Below are 21,948 nucleotides of genomic sequence, written 5' to 3'. Positions count from 1 at the left end.
AGGCTGGGATGGGGCAAGGCTGGGATGGGGCAAGGCTGGGGTTGGGCAAGGCTGGGGTGGCGCAAGGCTGGGGTGGGGAGGGATGGGTTGGGTTAGGCATGGCTGGGGTGGGGTGGGGCAAGGCTGGGATGGGGCAAGGCTGGGGTTGGGCAAGGCTGGGATGGGGCAAGGCTGGGATGGGGCAAGGCTGGGGTGGGGCAAGACTGGGGTTGGGCAAGGCTGGGGTGGGGCGGGGCAAGGCTGGGGTGGGGCAAGGCTGGGGCGGGGCAGGGCTGGGGCGGGGCATGGCTGGGGTGGGGCAAGGCTGGCGTGGGGCAAGGCTGGGGTTGGGCAGGGCTGGGGCGGGGCGGGGCATGGCGGGACATGCTGTTGGAGGGGGTTCAGTGGGTAATAGATTGTGTTAACAGACCTTAAGGTTATTAGGTTGGGTTTATTCGATAATGGAAGCCGCCCGGCTCCTGACAGATCAGTTCGATGTGTGTTGGAGGGAAGAGGGAGAGAGAGAAAAAGGGAGAGGAAGAAAGACAGAAAGGGTGGGCCCAGATGGGCGGCTGGGCTTAGCAGTTTCCCCAGATGATCTTACCTCATACTGCTTAATGATCCCGTAGGTCTGGACAGGCTCGCTCCATCGCAGGGCGATCTTCTCCTCGTAGGTGCTCCCCTGGATGGACTGGAGTGGCACAGCACCAGGCACTTAGGTGGACAGGGAATAGGGGGAAATGAAATAGAGTGACTTTATCATAAATGGTTGGGGGCGGGAGGGGTCATGGTCGTGCAGTTCTATTCGTTCTCCCTGACCCCAGTGAGGTCCTGAAACAGTACGATACATTTAGTCAAACTGGATGTTTTGCCATTGTCTCTTTCAACTTCTTCAATGACCTAAAAGTTATGAGAAAACATCATGGTTTACAGTGTGGCTGGGAGGTACACAGTGCTGGGTGCTCACATTGTAAATTACATCGGAAGGAAAACCAACTAGCATTAGGGTCAAGACCCGCTACATGTACAACTCGCTGGCAAAACAGTTCAATAAAAGGAAAGCACGCCGTTCCATTTTCTTACCCATAAGAGGGTCAAAGGTTTCATGTTTCTAGCAAATAAATAAATAAAAAGCTGTTCAACTTAAATCACATACTATACCTATGTGGAAAAGTTCTACTTGTTATCAGGAAGATAAATTCAATCGAGATCCTTTGAACGTTTAACATCACTTTGAATAGCGGCGTGAGATTGTAATTTACAAACAGCCTTTGAAGAAACCAATTAAAAGGAAACACGCAGAAGTAGGTGTATGTATCAAAGGAGGGCGACGTAAAGTGCTTTCAAATACCTCCCGTATCTGACACATATTGAAACACGTGCCCTCATGTTCTCTGTTAGGCCCCAATGATGGCCTTGAAAAGCTGAATGTTGGACGTTTTGGCAGAGTTGGGGTCAATTCTATTTCATTTGAAAAATATCTATTACATTTAATATTTTATAAACAATACAAAACATACACATGCAAACGACAACATCATACAAAACAATGAAATCACACCTGCCAGACCCACTATCACACACACTCATCTCCAGTGACCGCATTACTTTCCACTACATGGCCCGAAACGGCACTTTCTTGTTTCTCTCCATAGCCAAAACACTTTCACTATTTAAATAATAAATCATTTGATTTTTCCATTGGGTTAATGACGGCGGTTTGATTGATTTCCAAGATGCGTGATGAGATGAGAATTGTCCAGCCCATCGGTTATTTCACTACTATCCAATTAATATGCTATTCTAGAACAGAACCTCGCCCACTTACCATCTTCGTCGGTCAGCACGTCCACGTCCATGCTCTCCTTGATGCCTTCGGGGTTCCTCAGCACCAGTTTGACGCTGACGTTGGTGTAGGGTGACAGGTTCCGGATGGTGTGCTGCGGCGCCAGGCTCAAGGTGTCGTAGCACACCTCCTCGCGGGTCTCCTCCTTGTCGTCTGCCTGGTAGCGGTACTCGACAGTCAGATTGTAACTGTGGCAACGGGTCACGTTGTAGCCGAAGGGCTCCCAGCGCACTGTGATCTGCTTGGACTTGATGTCCACCACCTCCAGTCTTTGGGGGCCATGCATGGGGTCTGTAGCGAAGGGGACAAGTGAGGGGGGAGAAAATGTGTCTATCATAAAGATAACATTAACACTAATGTATAAAAGCATTGATATCATTTCATATATTCCAAGATTTTCCAAAAATATGTTTTTCCTTCCTCTTCAATATAGCTTTTTGATATCAATAGGCAAAGAATGTTGGCAAGCACTAAATCCAGAGTCCTTCAAACAGTTGCAACATCCCAATCCCCCTACCTACCCATATTTTTCCCCTGCTGTGGCTCTGTGTAAATCACTTTGCCTCCTGGGTCTGACTTGGAACAGTAATGGGCCTAGGGCTGATCCTTGAGATACCCTCACTGACTGGGAATAGTAATGATCCCAAAGCTGATCTTTGTGGTACCCCCACTCTTACAGGTAATGGTAATGGTCCCAATACTGATCTTTGTGGTACCCCCACTCTGACAGGTAATGGTAATGGTCCCAATACTGATCCTTGTGGTACCCCCACTCTGACAGGGAATGGTAATGGTCTTGAAAGTGTTAAACCAAGGCCTCATACATTTTATAAGGGTTAATAAATTGTGTTATGATAAACTAAGGTCTCCTCTTAGGAGACCTCTGTGTGTGTGTTAACACCTGTTTTGAGGGTTGTGCCCTTCAGACACTATCAGAAGGCAGAAACCGCCTACACTCATACTCCTCCTGTCTGGGCCCCACCGTGGCTGTCTGAGAACACAAGGCTTGCGCAGGCCTGATGAAAACAGCCACCTGTCAGAAGATGCTTAGACTCGTTCACCTTGTTATGACCCTATAATTGTGATTACATTTTTGGTCAAACCCACTTCTGAGCTTTTAATTGCTGACAATATGGTTGCTGCTGTCAGGTGGAGGTTAGATTTATTAAAATGTTGCCAGGGAAAGTCAGGCAAGGGGGACTGGGGAGGCTATATGAGTTACAGGATGTCTTTGCAGAACCTGTCTTTGCAGAACCTGGGGAGAGCCATCATATACTGTACTCTGTACTAGAGGTGGACCGATTAATTAGGGCCGATTTCAAGTTTTCATAACAATCGGAAATCGGTATTTTTGGACACCGATTTGGCTGTTTTTTTAAATATATTTTTTACACCTTTATTTAATCTTTATTTAACTACGCAAGTCAGTTAAGAACACATTCTTATTTTCAATGACGGCCTAGGACCGGTGGGTTAACTGCTTCGTTCAGGGGCAGGACGACAGATTTTTACCTTGTCAGCTCGGGGGATTCAATCTTGCAACCTTACAGTTAACTAGTCCAACGCTCCTACCACCTGATTACATTGCACTCCACGAGGAGTCTGCCTGTTACGCGAATGCAGTAAGCCAAGGTAAGTTGCTAGCTAGCATTAAACTTATCTTATAAAAACAATCAATCAATCAGTCATAATCACTAGTTAACTACACATGGTTGTTGATATTACTAGTTTATCTAGCGTGTCCTGCGTTGCATATAATTGATGCGGTGCGTATCATTGCTCCAATGTGTACCTAACCATAAACATCAATGCCTTTCTTAAAATCAATACACAGAAGTATATATTTTTAAACCTGCATATTTAGCTCAAATAAATCCAAGTTAGCAGGCAATATTAACCAGGTGAAATTGTGTCACTCCTCTTGCATTCATTGCACGCAGAGTCAGTGTATATGCAACAGTTTGGGCCGCCTAATTTGCCAAAATTGTACGTAATTATGACATAACATTGAAGGTTGTGCAATGTAACAGGAATTATTTAGAGTTATGGATGCCACCCGTTAGATGAAATACGGAATGGTTCCGTATTTCACTGAAAGAATAAAAATCTTGTTTTCGAGATGACAGTTTCCGGATTCGACCATATTAATGACCTAAGGCTCGTATTTCTGTGTGTTATCATGTTATAACTAAGTCTATGATTTGATAGTGCAGTCTAACTGAGCGATGGTAGGCAGCAGCTGGCTCGTAAGCATTCATTCAAACAGCACTTGTGAGTGTTTGCCAGCAGCTATTTATGACTTCAAGCCTATCAACTCCCGAGATTAGGCTGCTGTAACCGATGTGAAATGGCTAGCTAGTTAGCGGGGTGCGCGCTAATAGCGTTTCAAACATCACTCGCTCTGAGACATTGGAGTTGTTGTTCCCCTTGCTCTGCATGGGTAACGCTGCTTCGAGGGTGGCTGTTGTCGTTATGTTCCTGGTTCGAGCCCAGGTAGGAGCGAGGAGAGGGACGGAAGCTATACGGTTACACTGGCAATACTAAAGTTCTTATAATAATAACTACAACCTAAAACTTCTTACCTGGGAATATTGAAGACTCATGTTAAAAGCAACCACCAGCTTTCATATGTTCTCATGTTCTGAGTAATGGTTTTAAACCTTAGCTTTCTTACATGGCACATATTGCACTTTTACTTTCTTCTCCAACACTTTTTTTTGCATTAGTTAAACCAAATTGAACATGTTTCATTATTTATTTGAGGCTAAATTGATTTGATTGATGTATTAAAGTTAAAATAAGTTAAATAAGTTAAAATAAGTGTTCACTCAGTATTGTTGTAATTGTCATTATTACAAATAAAAAATAAATCTATATATATATATATATTTTTTTTTTAATCGGCCGATTAATCGGTATCGGCGTTGAAAAATCAATCGGTCGACCTCTACTCTGTACCACCTTCTGCCTACAATTGTATTACTTAAAGGAACATTTTAAAACTTAAACAAAAGAGTCTGTGTTTCCTTTCTACTACTAATATATACGTTTGAGAATTATATAGAACTGATCATCTGTTGAAGACATTGACCAACAGTCTCAACACTGATCCTTGTGGTACCCCTTCTGTCCAGACAGCCACCCCAGGCTTTCTGCCCATCAGGTCTATTAAGACAGCCATGGCTCCTGCTCTACTTTCTCCCACGTGAGGAAGGGGCAGACAAACAGCACTGTAATAGGATCAACTTCCAACCCTGCATCAATTTAGCACTCTCACACTAGTTAGAATTACATTGGCTATGCTGCTTTTCCACGAGGGGAGCAACAAGATAGGCAATTTGGTTAGCCTGGATAAACTGAGGAGACCAAGCTCCAATTCAAGCAAGATGGAAAAATGAAGGGGGGCAAACCCATTTGACTGCACTTTTCTAATCCTCTCCATGTTCACATAATCTGTGACAAAGGTTAGGTCAGAGATAAAAACCTGGGAGGTTTAATGCCAGAGCAACAATGACACAAAAGGATGCCCAGTGTTTTAACATTTCCACTTCCTGCTGATGCTGATGTTGAGAGGACATCTTGAGAAAACATGCAGCTCATGGACAGGTTTATAGCAATATCCATGTATGTAAGTATAGAACCCATTTTGTTTATCTATATTTCTATTCTGACCACGAGGGAGTCGAAATTACAACAAGGGGGGGCACAGAGCACATTTTAATTAGTCTCGTAATAAAGCTCTTGTGAAGGCGTTTAACAGTCAGAAATCAGATTCTGACACGCCAGTCACTCGCACTCCTTACATTTATGACATTAAAATCACTCAAAATCAGAACATTTCCGCACTTCCAGAAATGTCTCCAGAAGTCATCAACTTGTAAATCTAGCTGAATCCAACAGTGCAGCCAACTACTGTACAAGCATCACATAGATAAATCAGACAAAATAGATGGATTAAAGGATATCTAAATGCTTAGACTCACTTTTACAGTATGAAATTAAACTGTATTGGTTGCATACACATACTTAGCAGAAGTTATTGCGGTTGTAGTGAAATGCTTATATTCCTAGCTCCAACAGTTCAGTAACATCTAACCATACATGTGACTACTATAACTATACTAATGGAATTAAGAAATGTTTGAATATTAGTACGGAATATACATGTATGTATATGATGGGATGTATAACCACCATCGATAAGAGACATTACTGTGCAGCCGTATTCATCGACCTGGCCAAGGCTTTCGACTCTGTCAATCACCACATCCTCATCGGCCGACCTGATAGCCTTGATTTCTCAAATGATTGCCTCGCCTGGTTCACCAAATACTTCTCTGATAGAGTTCAGTGTGTCAAATCGGAGGGCCTGTTGTCCGGGCCTCTGGCAGTCTCTATGGGGGTGCCACAGGGTTCAATTCTTGGACTGACTCTCTTCTCTGTATACATCAATGATGTCGCTCTTGCTGCTGGTGAGTCTCTGATCCACCTCTACGCAGACGACACCATTCTGTATACTTCTGGCCCTTCTTTGGACACTGTGTTAACAACCCTCCAGACGAGCTTCAATGCCATACAGCTCTCCTTCCGTGGCCTCCAACTGCTCTTAAATACAAGTAAAATTAAATGCATTCTTTCAACCGATCCCTGCCTGCACCTGCCCGCCCACCCAGCATCACTACTTGGGACGGTTCTGACTTAGAATATGTGGACAACTACAAATACCTAGGTGTCTGGTTAGACTAAACTCTCCTTCCAGACTCACATTAAACATCTCCAATCCAAAGTTAAATTTTGCAACAAAGCCTCCTTCACTCAGGCTGCCAAACATACCCTCGTAAAACTGACCATCCTACCGATCCTCGACTTTGGCGATGACATCTACAAAATAGCCTCCAATACCCTACTCAATAAATTGGATGCAGTCTATCACAGTGCCATCTGTTTTGTCACCAAAGCCCCATATACTACCCACCACTGCAACCTGTACGCTCTCGTTGGCTGGCCCTCGCTTCATACTCGTCGCCAAACCCACTGGCTCCAGGTCATCTACAAGACCCTGCTAGGTAAAGTCCCCCCTTATCTCAGCTCACTGGTCACCATAGCAGCACCCACCTGTAGCACGCACTCCAGCAGGTATATCTCTCTGGTCACCCCCAAAACAAATTCCTCCTTTGGCCGCCTCTCCTTCCAGTTCTCTGCTGCCAATGACTGGAACGAACTACAAAAATCTCTGAAACTGGAAACACTCCCTCACTAGCTTTCAGCACCAGCTGTCAGAGCAGCTCACAGATCACTGCACCTGTACATCGCCCATCTATAATTTAGCCCAAACAACTACCTCTCCCCCTACTGTATTTATTTATTTTGCTCCTTTGCACCCCATTATTTCTATTTCTACTTTGCACATTCTTCCAATGCAAATCTACCATTCCAGTGTTTTACTTGCTATATTGTATTTAATTCCCCACCATGGCCTTTTTTTGCCTTTACCTCCCTTATCTCACCTCATTTGCTCACATTGTACATATACTTATTTTTCTATTGTATTATTGACTGTATGTTTGTTTTTATGTGTAACTCTGTTGTTGTATGTGTCGAACTGCTTTGCTTTATCTTGGCCAGGTCGCAATTGTAAATGAGAACTTGTTCTCAACTTGCCTACCTGGTTAAATAAAGATTAAATAAAAAATAGACATTATGGACAGTATATGGATAGAATATGTAGTATATCTGTAGAATATGTAGGATAGAATAGTATAAGTACAGCAATAGTTATAGGCTAGGCCTTGACTAGAATACAGTAAATACATATTAAGTGTGTAAAACAGTATGCAAACATTAAAATGACCAGTGTTCCATGACTATGTACATAGGGCAGCAGTCTCTAAGGTGCAGGGTTGAGTACTGGGTGGCAGCCGGCTAGTGACTAAAGTTCAGGGCAGAGTACTGGGCGGAGGCGGACTTGTGGTGACTATTTAACAGTCTGATGGCCTTGAGATAAACAGTTTCTATCAGCCTCTCGGTCCCAGCTTTGATGCACCTTGCCTTCTAGATGGTAGCAGGGCGAACAGGCCGTGGCTCAGGTGGCTGAGTTCCTTGATGATCTTCCTGGCCTTCCTGTGACACCGGGGGCTGTAGATGTGCGGGAGGGCAGGCAGTGTGCTCCCGGTGATGCGATGGGCAGACTGCGCCACCCTCTGGAGAGCCTTGCGGTTGCGGGCGATGTAGTTGCTGTACCAGGCGGTGATACAGCCCCACAGGATGTTCTCAATGGTGCATCTGTAGACGTTTGTGAGGGGTCTTCGGGGCAAAGCCAAATTTCTTCAGGTTGAAGAGGCGCTGCTGCACCTTCGTCACCACACTGTTTGTGTAGACTGACAATTTCAAAATGTCAGTGATGTGTAGGCTGAGGAATTTGAAGCTTTTTACCTTCTCCACTGCAGCCCTGTCGATGTGAATGGGGCTGTGCTCCCTCTGCGGTCGCCTGAAGTCCACGATCAGCTCCTGTGTTTTGTTGACCCTCACCTCTGCCAGCGTCTCGTCGTTGTTTGTAGTCAGGCCTACCACCATTGTGTTGTCTGTAAAAGTTGATGATTGAGTTGGACACGTGCATGGGTGAACATCAGTGAACGGAGTACAGGAGGGGGCCTGAGCACGCACCATTGTGTTGAGGATCAGAGAAGTGGAGATGTTGCCTAGCTTCACCACCTGGTGGAGGCCCGTCAGGAAGTCCAGGACAAAGTTGCACAGGGCAGGGTTCAGACCCAGGGCCCAGAGCTTAGAGAGTACTATGGTCTCGAAGGCTGAGCTCTAGTCAAGGAACAGCAAAGGTATTCCTCTTGTCCAGATGGGACAGGGCAGTGTGCAGTACAATGGTGATTGTGTCATTCGTGGATCTATTGGGGCGGGATGCAAACTGCTTAACTATTTTTTAGCTTAACACAAAATAAAAATAACAAATAATTTAACAGCAGTAGTAAAATAACAAGCGAGGTTATATACAGGGGGTACCGGTACAGAGTCAATGTGCAGGCGCACCGGTTAGTCGAGGTAAGATGTACATGTAGGTAGAGTTAAAGTGACTATGCATAGATTATAAACAGAGAGTAGCAGCAGCGTGAAAGAGGGGTCTGGGTAGGCCTTTGATAAACTGTTCAGGAGTCTTATGGCTTGGGGGTAGAAGCTGTTAAGAAGCCTTTTGAACCTAGACTTGGCGCTCCGTCACTGCTTGCCGTGCGGTAGCAGAGAGAACAGTCTATGACTAGGGTGCCATTTAGGTGTGCCAATTCACCTAAACAAAAAGGAGGGTAAAAGGAGGATCAGTGGATTATTTTCCAGAATACAGACATAAACTAGCAGAGAACCTCTATTAGTTTTCTTAAACACAGGGTGCTGTGTTGTAGAAACGTGTGACGGTGATATACTGGAAGAGGAATGTGAGATCCCCGCGCTAGAAGGATAAAGAGGACTATGGCTGGCCTCCCACCCAGAGCCATCCCAACCCAGGAATGTAAAGACAAGAGGGTGGGAAAAGATTTACCACAAAGGCTAAGTCTCTCTCTCAGAGAGAGAGAGAACAAGCTAGTGGAATTAGAGTATGATAGCTAAGGAGACAGAGAATTCTGGCGTTTGATTGCAAATATGAAGACTTAGTCAAAAAACACACAGAAAGCTGCTGTTTAAAACACCCATCTCCGGATTACATCTTCAAACTAAGGGTAACCATGGCCTCCGTGACAGAGGGAGAAGCGTCCATCCATGGATATGGGTAAGAGAGTCTAGCTAGCTACATTTTCAGATGTTACACGTTTTTAATTTTGTCAAAGTCGTTTGAATTTCAAGTTAAAGTGTACTGTTAGCTAGCTAGCTAACATTACCTGTATGATGTGTGTAGTAATATTATTGATATCTCAGAGCCATTTGCTAGTTATTGCCTAATGTCAGCTAGCTAACATTGAACCTGGTTGGTTAGCTAACTGCACATTTACGAACACACCCGTAGTATAAGCCAGCCTTTACTCTTTAAATCTTTAAAGAGATGGGTGGGGCTAAAGCTTAAGAGGGTGTGAACGATGCTGAATGGGTGTAGACAAAGGGCTCTTCAGTTGGCACCAAAACATTCAAGGGCCATTTTCTCAAACGTGAAGTTACAAGTATATAAACTTTCAAAGCAGAATTACTTTCCTATTGTTCCTCAACTGTGGTGTATGATATACCATTTTCTAGCTCTGAGTCTCCACTGATGCTGCGAAACATTAAACCGTCAGTCGGAGGAGGGAAGAGTACAATGGAAATTGGATCTCGCTGCAGACGAGTGCTTACTGTTTTCTTTCTGTTTTGATTGCGCATAGAAAGCACAATGTTGAATACTTGAAAGCATACTTGGAGCACTTTGGTAAAATACCCTTGAAAAGCGTGAGAGCAAAAATAAAATTGGGTATGTTTAATTTCAAAAGGACGTCTTGTTCCATTTCGCATAATAAATGAATAAGATAAAGACTAACAGTGGTGGTGACAGAGGAACAACAGTAGGATCAATCAGAAAACAGAACAGGATAAAAGCATTCTGTCTCCACGGCCCACGAGATGATGTGACAGGCTGTGAATGAGTGGCAGAGGAGAATAAAAGGAGAAGAGCTGTAATTGAGTGACTGAGGGGTGGAGGGAGGGAGAATATCTTCACAGGAGATCAGGAGGGCTATGGCATTTTCAGAAGCAAACATAATAATGTACAGTTCATGCCATATCCATAACCGTAAAGATGAATCTTACTCAAATAGAGGGAGAGAGCGCAAGGAGAAAGTGTGAGTGAGAGAGAGAGAGACCAAGCAATGGGGGGGGGGGGAGAAAGGAGGGAGAAAGAGTGAGAAGAAAGAGCCAAGAAAAAGAAGAGCAGACAGAGTAGATAGAAAGAATAAGAGAAAGCGATAAACTCAGAGATAGAGAAATAGCTAAGAAAGAGACGGATTGACAAAACGGAGTGGGAGATGGACAGATAGTTGAGAGGGAGAAAAAGAGGGCAAGGCTTCTTACCCCCTAACATAAATAAATAACTCCAGCAGACCAGATACCTGGGAATGCAATACTAGTCAACGAGAGCTGTGTACACTACACTTATGTCCAGACCACAGCAATAACTTAGCCCCTTCACAATTCCCAGAGCATCGAACAGACGGCGGGAAAACAAGAACACATGTTGACCTATAGGATGACCCCTAACCAGGAGAAGAAAGAGAGAACGATAGACCCAAGACAGACAGTGAACACAGAGAGAGACAGAAGCTGCGTTTGAATACCCATACTAACATACTGTATACTATACTATTAGTTAATTTTTAGTATGCTGTAATCAAATTGTATCCTTTCAGTTGAGCGTACTAGCTCCTCGCCTGTCTACCGGAAGTTGATGCTGTTGCTATGCAACCTCTTGCTAGCAACACAAATTACTAGCTAGACATTTTACAACTTTGGGTATATTCTTAAATTCAATCTGGATTGCCAGAGTGCTCAGAGTGCGCTGAGAGCTTCGTCAATTCAGAGGGTTGTCAGATTGTCCGTTTGTAAATTTGGAGTGTTTCGCTTTCGGTGCACACACTGGACACTCGGGCTGAGGTGATTCGAGCATTCTGACCTTACAACCGCAGTCAAGCTCCCAAGCTAACGTTGGATAGCCAGAGCGAGTTTATGAATGCACTCAAATGTCCATTGAGAACACACAACGACTATACCACTTAGCTAAGCTAAGAATGAAGGGAATAATTAGTCAATATATGTTGGGTAGTTAGATAGCATATAGTTAATATACTGGCAAGTTTGATTCATTAGTAGCCAACTAAGTTAAGCGTTAGCGAGCTGACATACCGGTACATACTGCTGTAATGATATGCTATGTGGTTTGTAAGGATAGCATAGCTAATAAATTGTCAGCCAACATAACATGTAAGGTAACTTATTTTAAAAGTCATTACTTTGTTACATTGCCCAACATTTTATTAACATTTGTCATAATTACCTAACTTCTTTGGGACTGGGGGACAGTATTGAGTAGCTTGGATAAAAAGGTGCCCAGAGTAAACTGCCTGCTCTCAGCCATAAAAGCTAGAATATGCATATAATTAGTAGATTTGGAAGGAAAACACTCTGAAGTTTCTATAACTGTTTGAATGATGTCTGTGATTATAACAGAACTCATATGGCAGACAAAAATCTGAGAGAAAATCCAACCAGGAAGTGGGAAATCTGAGGTTTGTAGTTTTTCAAGTCATTGCCTATCGAATATACAGTGTCTATGGGGTCATATTGCACTTCCTAAGGCTTCCACTAGATGTCAACAGTCTTTAGAACCTTGTTTGAGGCTTCTATTGTGAAGTGTGGCGAATGAGAGCTGTTTGAGTAAGGGGTCTGCCAGAGTGGCATGAGCTGATCATGCGCACACACGTGAGAGCGACCTGTGTTCCATTGCATTTCTGAAGACAAAGGAATTCTCCGGTTGGAACATTATTGAAGATTTATGATAAAAACATCCTAAAGATTAATTCTATACTTGATTCTATTCTTTTTTACTTTTAGTCTGGACCTAGTGATCGCGCCTCATGAATTTGGATTACTGGGCTAAACGCGCGAACAAAAAGGAGGTATTTGGACATAAATGATGGACTTTATCGAACAAAACAAACATGTATAGTGGAACTGGGATTCCTGGGAGTGCATTCTGATGAAGATAATCAAAGGTAAGTGAATATTTAGAATGCTATTTCTGACTTCTGTTGACTCCACAACATGGCGGATATCTGTATGGTTTGTTTTTGTGTCTGAGCGCTGCATGGTGTGCTTTTTCCGTAAAGTTTTTTTGAACTCTGACACAGTGGTTGCATTAAAGAGAAGTGGATCTAAAATTCCATCCATAACACTTGTATCTTTTAGCAATGTTTATTATGAGTATTTCTGTAAATTGATGTGGCTCTCTGCAAAATCACCGGAAGTTTTGGAACTACTGAACATAACGCGCCAATGTAAACTGAGATTTTTAATGGTGTAAAATACTTGTATGTTTGAGGAATTTAAATGATTGTATTTCTGTTGTTTTGAATTTGGCGCCCTGCAATTTCACTGGCTGTTGAGAGGTGGGATGCTATCGTCCCACATATCCCAGAGAAGTTAAAGCAATGAATTTGTATCCACTCTCGGACTTCGGCTGCATATTTTCCGCCATTTTCTTCAAATCTGAAAATGTGAAGCCACGCCCATTTTCTGAAGAATTGCATTATGGGCCCTAAAAGCACTGAAATATTGTCAAATACTTCATATTTTGACGAATTTAGTACGACATAAGGGAACTTTGGCATACTAACTATATCCATACTATGACCAATAAGGTTACTATATACTCAATTTAAGTCACAAATAGTGAGGTTAGTAGGAGTATTTGAACACAGCAAGTATCTTTCTATTGAAACCCAGCAGAGAAAGGGCCTATAAGGACGCAGATGTTCAAATTCAAATATTATTTTATCGGGACAAAGTCTTGACGTGCGTTTCTCCTCTAGAGGCCATCTCCAGGATGTCGTGATGAACACATACATGCCACACAAACGCGTGTCATCTCAGCCAGACAGCGCACCCAATCAACTGACCTCCTTCCCTCCTTTACACCTCCTCCCCCATTGCCCGATATCATCTCTTCAGTGTCCCTCTTCCCCTGAGAAGACGTTTGCCATTCAAACTTCACAAGCACCTTCCTTTCACACAATGCACCCACCCAACAGTCTGGCTGGATATCTGGAATTCATTTTTAACACATTGATTTTCCCACTTCCAACCCCCCCTTCCCTCCATTTCTCCACCCCCCTTCCTCCCACTGCCTTGTAATTAATGGAGACACAGTCAAAAGACTTAACAACCTTATCGATTAACCACGCTGCAGAAAAAAAAAACTCCCACCAGACAAATCACGGTTTATTTACGCAGATAATCTGTTGCTGGATATGTGTGTGTGTGTGTGTGTGTTGCTTATGAAGCAGAGGGACAGTAGAAAGTAGTACGGATGCTGCTATGCTGTTGATGGTGGGTAAACAAATAGCCCAGTGGCCAGACTGCATGCAGAGAGAGATAAGGAGGGCCAAAAACCAGAGATCAAAAATCGCACACACATGCAAGCAAACCTGCAGACACATACACCTGCATTCAAAATATGCATGAAGCCACACCAATATATGAAAGCATGCACACACACCGTCTGACCACTGCCGATAACGCTCTCTCGCTGTCTGTGTGTATTGAACTACAGGCTCTTTTCTTCCAGTCGCCTTTAATCGCAGTGAGAATGGTCCGGTTCAGTGTTATCAAGGCCGGACATAAAAGGATTACAGGTGATGAACACATCGCAGGGCCACAGTAAATCTTCTAGATACAGTGGAAGAAAACAGCCTGTGCTCGCTCAGAGAAAGAGAAATGCATCAATAGCTGGCGCAATTTACACAAAACAACTGCTCCATCAAAGACCTGCTCCTTCAAAGACGCACCCCGTTAAAAGGAAAAAAAATCTCACACCGCCTCCTTGTCAAATGACATATACACTTATGGTGCTCAGACAACAGGTCTAGGCCCTCCCTCCCCTCTATTTGTGGGGAGAACTACTGAGGCTGTGCTCGGTGTGTAAACAGTTGCTGGACTGCTAAACGCACAGGGAATTAATGGCTGGCTGGGCAGAGAACTCGAATTAGCCGCCGTCTTCGGGAAGCGATACGCGTTTTGACACCATATATGCCAGAGAAACCTGAGGAAAAATAAGAGGGGGGAGACATGTCATGGCTGAACAGCGAGAGCAAGAGAGAAGAGGGGAGAGGGGTGGTAGTGGTGGGAAAGCATTGAAGCGCAAGCCACTCAGTGGATATTAACCAGGAATGTTGTGTGTGTGGGGGGGGGTTCTTAAACATATACTAACTTGTATGTTTGAGAATGGCTGCAAGGTGTGTGTGTGTGTGTGAATAGGATGGGTGATTTAAAGACAGTATCTCTTTCCCACAGGACGCAGACAAAGGTTGTTAACACGAAGGGCCTTAACCGTCCTCTCCAATCACCAGATATAATAGCCAAATAAATAGCTTAGAGAGCCAGAACTCGACGAGCCCTCTGATACACCTCAGTCATAGAATCACACAAAATGGCAGGTCAGGGGCCAAGGTTTCTCTTTGAAGGAGAAGATGGATGAAGCCTATTACCCTGGCCTTAAGCCTCCAGGTAGGGATATCTTTGAATGGCAAGCCTGTCATAAATCCCAGAGATGGAAGATCCGAAGAAGAGGGAGAGAAAAGGAGGAGGGGAGGACGGTCATTTGCATTCCCCTTGCCTGCCAAACTGGGAGGGGAGGACACCACGTAAAGGCTTGGCAATGGGGCTCAAGACAGATTGTGACAAGACACCAATAACTAAGAGATGAGTGTCTCTGTCTGTCTGTCTGTCTGTCTGTCTGTCTGTCTGTCTGTCTGTCTGTCTGTCTGTCTGTCTGTCTGTCTGTCTGTCTGTCTGTCTGTCTGTCTGTCTGTCTGTCTGTCTGTCTGTCTGTCTGTCTGTCTGTCTGTCTGTCTGTCTGTCTGTCTGTCTGTCTGTCTGTCTGTCTGTCTGTGTGTGTGTGTGTGTGTGTGTGTGTGTGTGTGTGTGGCAGGGCTTGCCGACCAATACCGTCACACCAGTTGCTATGGGAATTAGCCTCAGAGATTCATATTTTGCATCAGCTTGGGTGTTTCAGTGGTCGAGCAACGATGCTGCCAGAGAATTGATATTCATCGTATTTTGGGGTCGGTAGGATCTTTGGCCTTACTCCCCACTCCTAACAGTATAATATATACACACACACACACACACACAGTTTGTTTTGTTGACATTTAGATGTCAACTATTAACAGCTTTTTTTCTTTCCCCTTCTCCTGCCCAGGCTTGACACTTGACATTTAAATATAGCGCTTTCCAATTATTAGCATGTCATTGCCCTATGCTAATAAGTCGCGGGCTAACCCCTGTTGTACAAGTAGATAACAATTAACCATGATGGGGCTAAAACATGGCCACTGCCAAAGTGCTACGAGGCGTGTCACAATTATTCCATTGAAAAACAACAACGCCTGAATAAAGTGTGTAAGCCAGAGAAAAATATCTGCAGTGAAGTTATAGCATGGTGATGCTAGCATGGTGATGCTAGCATGGTGATGCTAGCATGGTGATGCTAGCATGGTGATGCTAGCATGGTGATGCTAGCATGGTGATGCTAGCATGGTGATGCTAGCATGGTGATGCTAGCATGGTGATGCTAGCATGGTGATGCTAGCATGGTGATGCTAGCATGGTGATGGCTAGCATGGTGATGGCTAGCATGGTGATGGCTAGCATGGTGAGGCTAGCATGGTGAGGCTAGCATGGTGAGGCTAGCATGGTGTAGCGTAGTGCATCTTTCTACCTGAGCTCCCCTATGCTGTGGGCAGTGATATGGAGAAGCAGGCCTCTTGCCATGCACTAAGTGCTCTGGGAAAGAGAATAAAGGTATTAGTCCCAGATGGGAGGGAACAAATTGTCTGTGGCAGCCACACTCCTACCCTGTCGGGGTGGAGGGGCAAGCCTATTCCAGTGAGCAGGAGAGGCAGCCCATTCACCATGAATGCAGACTTCAAGCCTTGACTAAAATGACTTCCTCAATTCTTTGGGATTTTGGTATATGTGAACCGCCAAACACGTCAAATGTCAACAACTATCTGCGTCGATAGATAGACTTAAAGCTATTCACATGGATTAACTTCAGTCTTGTACTTTATTACCACTGGTGAGTAAACTTCTGTTTGTCTCCCCTCAGGAGGTCTTCATGGCTGTTCTGTTACAACACAGGGGGAAAATACCGACTGGGTTTGATTTACAGCGGTCTTCTTTTTCACACCCTCCGAGATGTATGGCACACTGTCAGAGCACTGCACAGACGAGATGTATGGCACACTGTCAGAGCACTGCACAGACACACGACACGCATTCTCACGGGTGCGTTTGAGCATTCCGGTGGCTTAACTCCAGCTCAGGCGAGCAGAGAGGGAAATGAGGAGACGTCACGGATTCTTCCCAAGGATACCAGAGGAACAGCTGCTATCACACGGTGTGTGTACGGAGTGCTTTTCAGCAGAAAAATGGGCTCAGAATCAAATCAGAGACAAATATAATAAACAATAAAACAAGTGTTCTGCTTGAAAGTGCGTTTCATGCTGGTGTCGGGAGTACCTCTGTCCTGATCCCGCTGTCACTCATCTCTATTACTGCGCTGTTCACTTCACAGTAGCTCGCCGAGCCGACACGTGTGCACACACACACACACACACGCACAGAAACTACACAAGCGCACAGAAACTACACTAGTTTATTATTTTTTGAAAACCCTTGAAAAAGAGCGAGAGAGCTAGACGGAAGTAGAGAGAGAAGGATTCAACAACATCAACACAGCCATCTGGGTAATGGTACCAGGCATTCATCCTCATCAAAGCTTCAGAGTTGCTGGAAGCAGCCAATAATGACGGCTTTTTGACAACCGACAATCAAAACTAAATTCCGCTCCCTGAATGCTTTTCCTGTATACTCCCTCCTCTCCTCCAATCGTCATCCATTCATGGAGGCAGGAGGACACAGAGGCACATCTGCCACTAAAACCTCCAACCCCACTCTGTATGTACACCCCATGGTTTAGAGCCGCAATTGGTGGCTGTAATGAGGAGAGGAGTGTGTGTGCGTGTGTACTGCATAGCCTATGTGTCCATCATCCTTAGTGATGTCCGAGTCAGTTGGTGGTGGGCGTCGGAGTGTGGCCGCAACACCTGCTGCTCCTTTAAAGCTCCAGACTCTGAGAAGAGGGAGGGGAAGTTTACAATTAACCAGGGGTCTACTCATTACAGAAACAATTTAAGAAGCTAACAGAGCAAAACAAGAGTTTCTATTGGACAAATGCAGGTAGGTCCCTCCCCGTTTCGTTCCATTTGATTCCGCTTAAACGTTTTGCAACATAAATCGGCAGAATGAATACACCCAAGATGAACATGTTGTTGTGGAACACATCCTCTTCTTACATCTACCTACATCGTCCCACTAAAGCATGTCAGTGTAACGCAACTCCACTAATTATTCATGTCAGTACATGTCACATTAACAACATGTCAAAGAGAAATACATTCATTAAAATAGACAACTCTAACTACCATTGTGTATCAAACAATATCCGTGTACTAAAGATAAAGCATCAGCTAAGATGGTGAAATAAATGTCTGAGTCAAAGGTAAAGCACACACCAGCAAGCAGCCGTTCTCTGTCTTTCTAAATGAAGTGCAGCGACCCGTGATATGATGACGGACTAACAATCCACATGTAGAGACTGATCGAGGGATGAAGGAATAGATGGATGGCGAAGCGTCCTCTCCACTCAACCACTCTCCCTCTCCTCTCCGCCTGACACGGCTCCGCAGAGCGAGACAGGACATGTTTCAAATCTGTTCTCATCAGTAAGAGGCCATGTTTCCTGTAAAGGTCACACCCCTGGACTGGCAGAGCAGTGTGTGTGTGTATGTGTGTGTGTGTAGGGGGCTTGCTGATGGTCTTAAGATCTAAGCAGCTCCAGAGATGACGGTGACAGCACACACACACACACACACTCCAGGGGGCGAACTCACTCCTACCAATCCTCCAAGGCAGAAAACCCCCAGCTTTCTCAATGGGCTGATGGTGATGGAAATGGATGGTGTGGCCAAGGACACACAGGCAACCACCAGGGTTACGGCTCTATTGTTGAACACAAATGTGTGGAGTCGCACGCACACACACACACTTTGGTGTGTCTTCATGCTGGCCAGTGATTAATGGGTGTGCCACGTGGTGGAGAAATTGTCTGTGTGTTGGAGGGCAGTAGGGGGCCTGCTTGGAGGGAGAGGGTGGGGGCAGTAGGGGGCCTGCTGAGAGGGAGAGGGTGGGGGGCAGTAGGGGGCCTGCTGAGAGGGAGAGGGTGGGGGCAGTAGGGAGGCTGCTGAGAGGGAGAGGGTGGGGGGCAGTAGGGGGCCTGCTGAGAGGGAGAGGGTGGGGGCAGTAGGGGGCCTTGCTGAGAGGGAGAGGGTGGGGGACAGTAGGGAGGCTGCTGAGAGGGAGAGGGTGGGGGGCAGTAGGGGGCCTGCTGAGAGGGAGAGGGTGGGGGCAGTAGGGGGCCTGCTGAGAGGGAGAGGGTGGGGGCAGTAGGGGGCCTGCTGAGGGGAGAGGGTGGGGGGCAGTAGGGGCCTGCTGAGAGGGAGAGGGTGGGGGGCAGTAGGGGGCCTGCTGAGAGTAGGGGGGAGAGGGTGGGGGCAGTAGGGGGCCTGCTGAGAGGAGAGGGTGGGGGAAGTAGGGGGCCTGCTGAGAGGGAGAGGGTGTGGGGCAGTAGGGGGCCTGCTGAGAGGGAGAGGGTGGGGGACAGTAGTGGGCCTGCTTGGAGGGAGAGGGTGGGGGCAGTAGGGAGGCTGCTGAGAGGGAGAGGGTGGGGAGCAGTAGGGGGCCTGCTTGGAGGGAGAGGGTGGGGGCAGTAGGGGGCCGGCTGAGAGGGAGAGGGTGGGGGCAGTAGGGGGCCTGCTGAGAGGGAGAGGGTGGGGGCAGTAGGGGGCCTGCTGAGAGGGAGAGGGTGGGGGGCAGTAGGGGGCCTGCTGAGAGGGAGAGGGTGGGGGGCAGTAGGGGGCCTGCTGAGAGGGAGAGGGTGGGGGCAGTAGGGGGCCTGCTGAGAGGGAGAGGGTGGGGGGCAGTAGGGAGGATGCTGGGAGGGAGAGGGGGGGGGCAGTAGGGAGGCTGCTGGGAGGGAGAGGGTGGGGGCAGTAGGGAGGCTGCTGGGAGGGAGAGGGTGGGGGCAGTAGGGAGGCTGCTGGGAGGGAGAGGGTGGGGGCAGTAGGGAGGCTGCTGGGAGGGAGAGGGTGGGGGCAGTAGGGAGGCTACTGGGAGGGAGAGGGTGGGGGCAGTAGGGAGGCTACTGAGAGGGAGAGGGTGGGGGGCAGTAGGGAGGATGCTGGGAGGGAGAGGGTGGGGGCAGTAGGGAGGCTTGCTGGGAGGGAGAGGGTGGGGGCAGTAGGGAGGCTTGCTGGGAGGGAGAGGGTGGGGGGCAGTAGGGGGCCTGCTGAGAGGGAGAGGGTGGGGGCAGTAGGGGGCCTGCTGAGAGGGTGAGGATGGGGGCAGTAGGGAGGATGCTGGGAGGGAGAGGGTGGGGGGCAGTAGGGAGGCTGCTGGGAGGGAGAGGGTGGGGGCAGTAGGGAGGCTGCTGGGAGGGAGAGGGTGGGGGCAGTAGGGAGGCTACTGGGAGGGAGAGGGTGGGGGGCAGTAGGGAGGCTACTGAGAGGGAGAGGGTGGGGGGCAGTAGGGAGGATGCTGGGAGGGAGAGGGTGGGGGCAGTAGGGAGGCTTGCTGGGAGGGAGAGGGTGGGGGGCAGTAGGGAGGCTGCTGGGAGGGAGAGGGTGGGGGCAGTAGGGAGGCTACTGGGAGGGAGAGGGTGGGGGCAGTAGGGAGGCTACTGGGAGGAAGGGGGGGGGTAGGGAGGCAGGGTAGGGAGGCTACTGGGAGGCTACTGGGAGGGAGAGGGTGGGGGCAGTAGGGAGGCTACTGAGAGGGAAAGGGTGGGGGGGGCAGTAGGGAGGATGCTGGGAGGGAGAGGGTGGGGGCAGTAGGGAGGCTACTGGGAGGGAGAGGGTGGGGGGCAGTAGGGAGGCTACTGAGAGGGAGAGGGTGGGGGGGGCAGTAGGGAGGATGCTGGGAGGGAGAGGGTGGGGGCAGTAGGGAGGCTTGCTGGGAGGGAGAGGGTGGGGGCAGTAGGGAGGCTACTGGGAGGGAGAGGGTGGGGGCAGTAGGGAGGCTACTGAGAGGGAAAGGGTGGGGGCAGTAGGGAGGATGCTGGGAGGGAGAGGGTGGGGGCAGTAGGGAGGATGCTGGAGAGGGAAAGGGTGGGGGCAGTAGGGAGGATGCTGGGAGGAGAGGGTGGGGGCAGTAGGGAGGCTACTGGGAGGGAGAGGGTGGGGGCAGTAGGGAGGCTACTGAGAGGGAGAGGGGGGGGGCAGTAGGGAGGATGCTGGGAGGGAGAGGGTGGGGGCAGTAGGGAGGCTGCTGGGAGGGAGAGAGTGGGGGCAGTAGGGAGGCTGCTGGGAGGGAGAGGGTGGGGGCAGTAGGGGCCTGCTGGGAGGGAAAGGGTGGGGGGGGCAGTAGGGAGGATGCTGGGAGGAGAGGGTGGGGGCAGTAGGGAGGCTACTGAGAGGGAAAGGGGGGGGGGGCAGTAGGGAGGATGCTGGGAGGGAGAGGGTGGGGGCAGTAGGGAGGCTACTGAGAGGGAGAGGGTGGGGGGGCAGTAGGGAGGATGCTGGGAGGGAGAGGGTGGGGGCAGTAGGGAGGCTGCTGGGAGGGAGAGGGTGGGGGCAGTAGGGAGGCTGCTGGGAGGGAGAGGGTGGGGGGGGGCAGTAGGGAGGCTGCTGGGAGGGAGAGGGTGGGGGCAGTAGGGAGGCTGCTGGGAGGGAGAGGGTGGGGGCAGTAGAGAGGCTACTGAGAGGGAGAGGGTGGGGGGCAGTAGGGGGCCTGCTGGGAGGGAGAGGGTGGGGGCAGTAGGGAGGCTACTGAGAGGGAGAGGGTGGGGGGGGCAGTAGGGGGCCTGCTGGGAGGGAGAGGGTGGGGGCAGTAGGGAGGCTGCAGGGAAGGAGAGGGTGGGGGCAGTAGAGATCATGCAGGGAGGGAGAGGGGGCAGTAGAGATCATGCAGGGAGGGAGAGGCCTCTGAGCCCAGGTCTTATCTGGTGCATCTGTGGCCAGGAGCTAGACGGCTCCTCAAAGACCTTGGCCCTGTTCTGGAGCCCCCTCGGGGAATCTTCACCTTCACACACACACACACACACACACACACACATTCTCCTGTGTGCACACAAGAATACAAATATTTAATACTTTTCCAAGCTCGTATAAAATCGCTCCCACTCACTCACTCACTCACTCACTCACTCACTCACTCACTCACTCACTCACTCACTCACTCACTCACTCACTCACTCACTCACTCACTCACTCACTCACTCACTCACTCACTCACTCACAGATGGAAACAAACACATTCACCAGACAGCC

General features: G+C 47.8%; 1 protein-coding gene across 10 annotated transcripts in view; it reads right to left on the bottom strand.

Moving 5' to 3' along the window:
- Positions 1–21,948, bottom strand: part of LOC115123979 (receptor-type tyrosine-protein phosphatase mu-like) — a 399,895-nt gene that overhangs the window by 177,464 nt on the left and 200,483 nt on the right. For all 10 annotated transcript variants that reach the window (XM_065006960.1, XM_065006962.1, XM_065006965.1 and 7 more), the window contains exons 8-9: positions 1,808–2,116; positions 584–693 (exon numbers count right to left, since the gene is read on the bottom strand). In XM_065006960.1, the coding sequence (XP_064863032.1) occupies positions 584–693; positions 1,808–2,116 (419 nt within the window). The remainder of the gene's footprint in view (positions 1–583; positions 694–1,807; positions 2,117–21,948) is intronic.

The sequence above is a fragment of the Oncorhynchus nerka genome, linkage group LG22, assembly GCF_034236695.1.
Source record: "Oncorhynchus nerka isolate Pitt River linkage group LG22, Oner_Uvic_2.0, whole genome shotgun sequence".
NCBI lineage: Eukaryota > Metazoa > Chordata > Actinopteri > Salmoniformes > Salmonidae > Oncorhynchus > Oncorhynchus nerka.
Note: the sequence above shows the minus strand (reverse complement) of the source record. Positions and strands in the feature narration are given on the sequence as shown.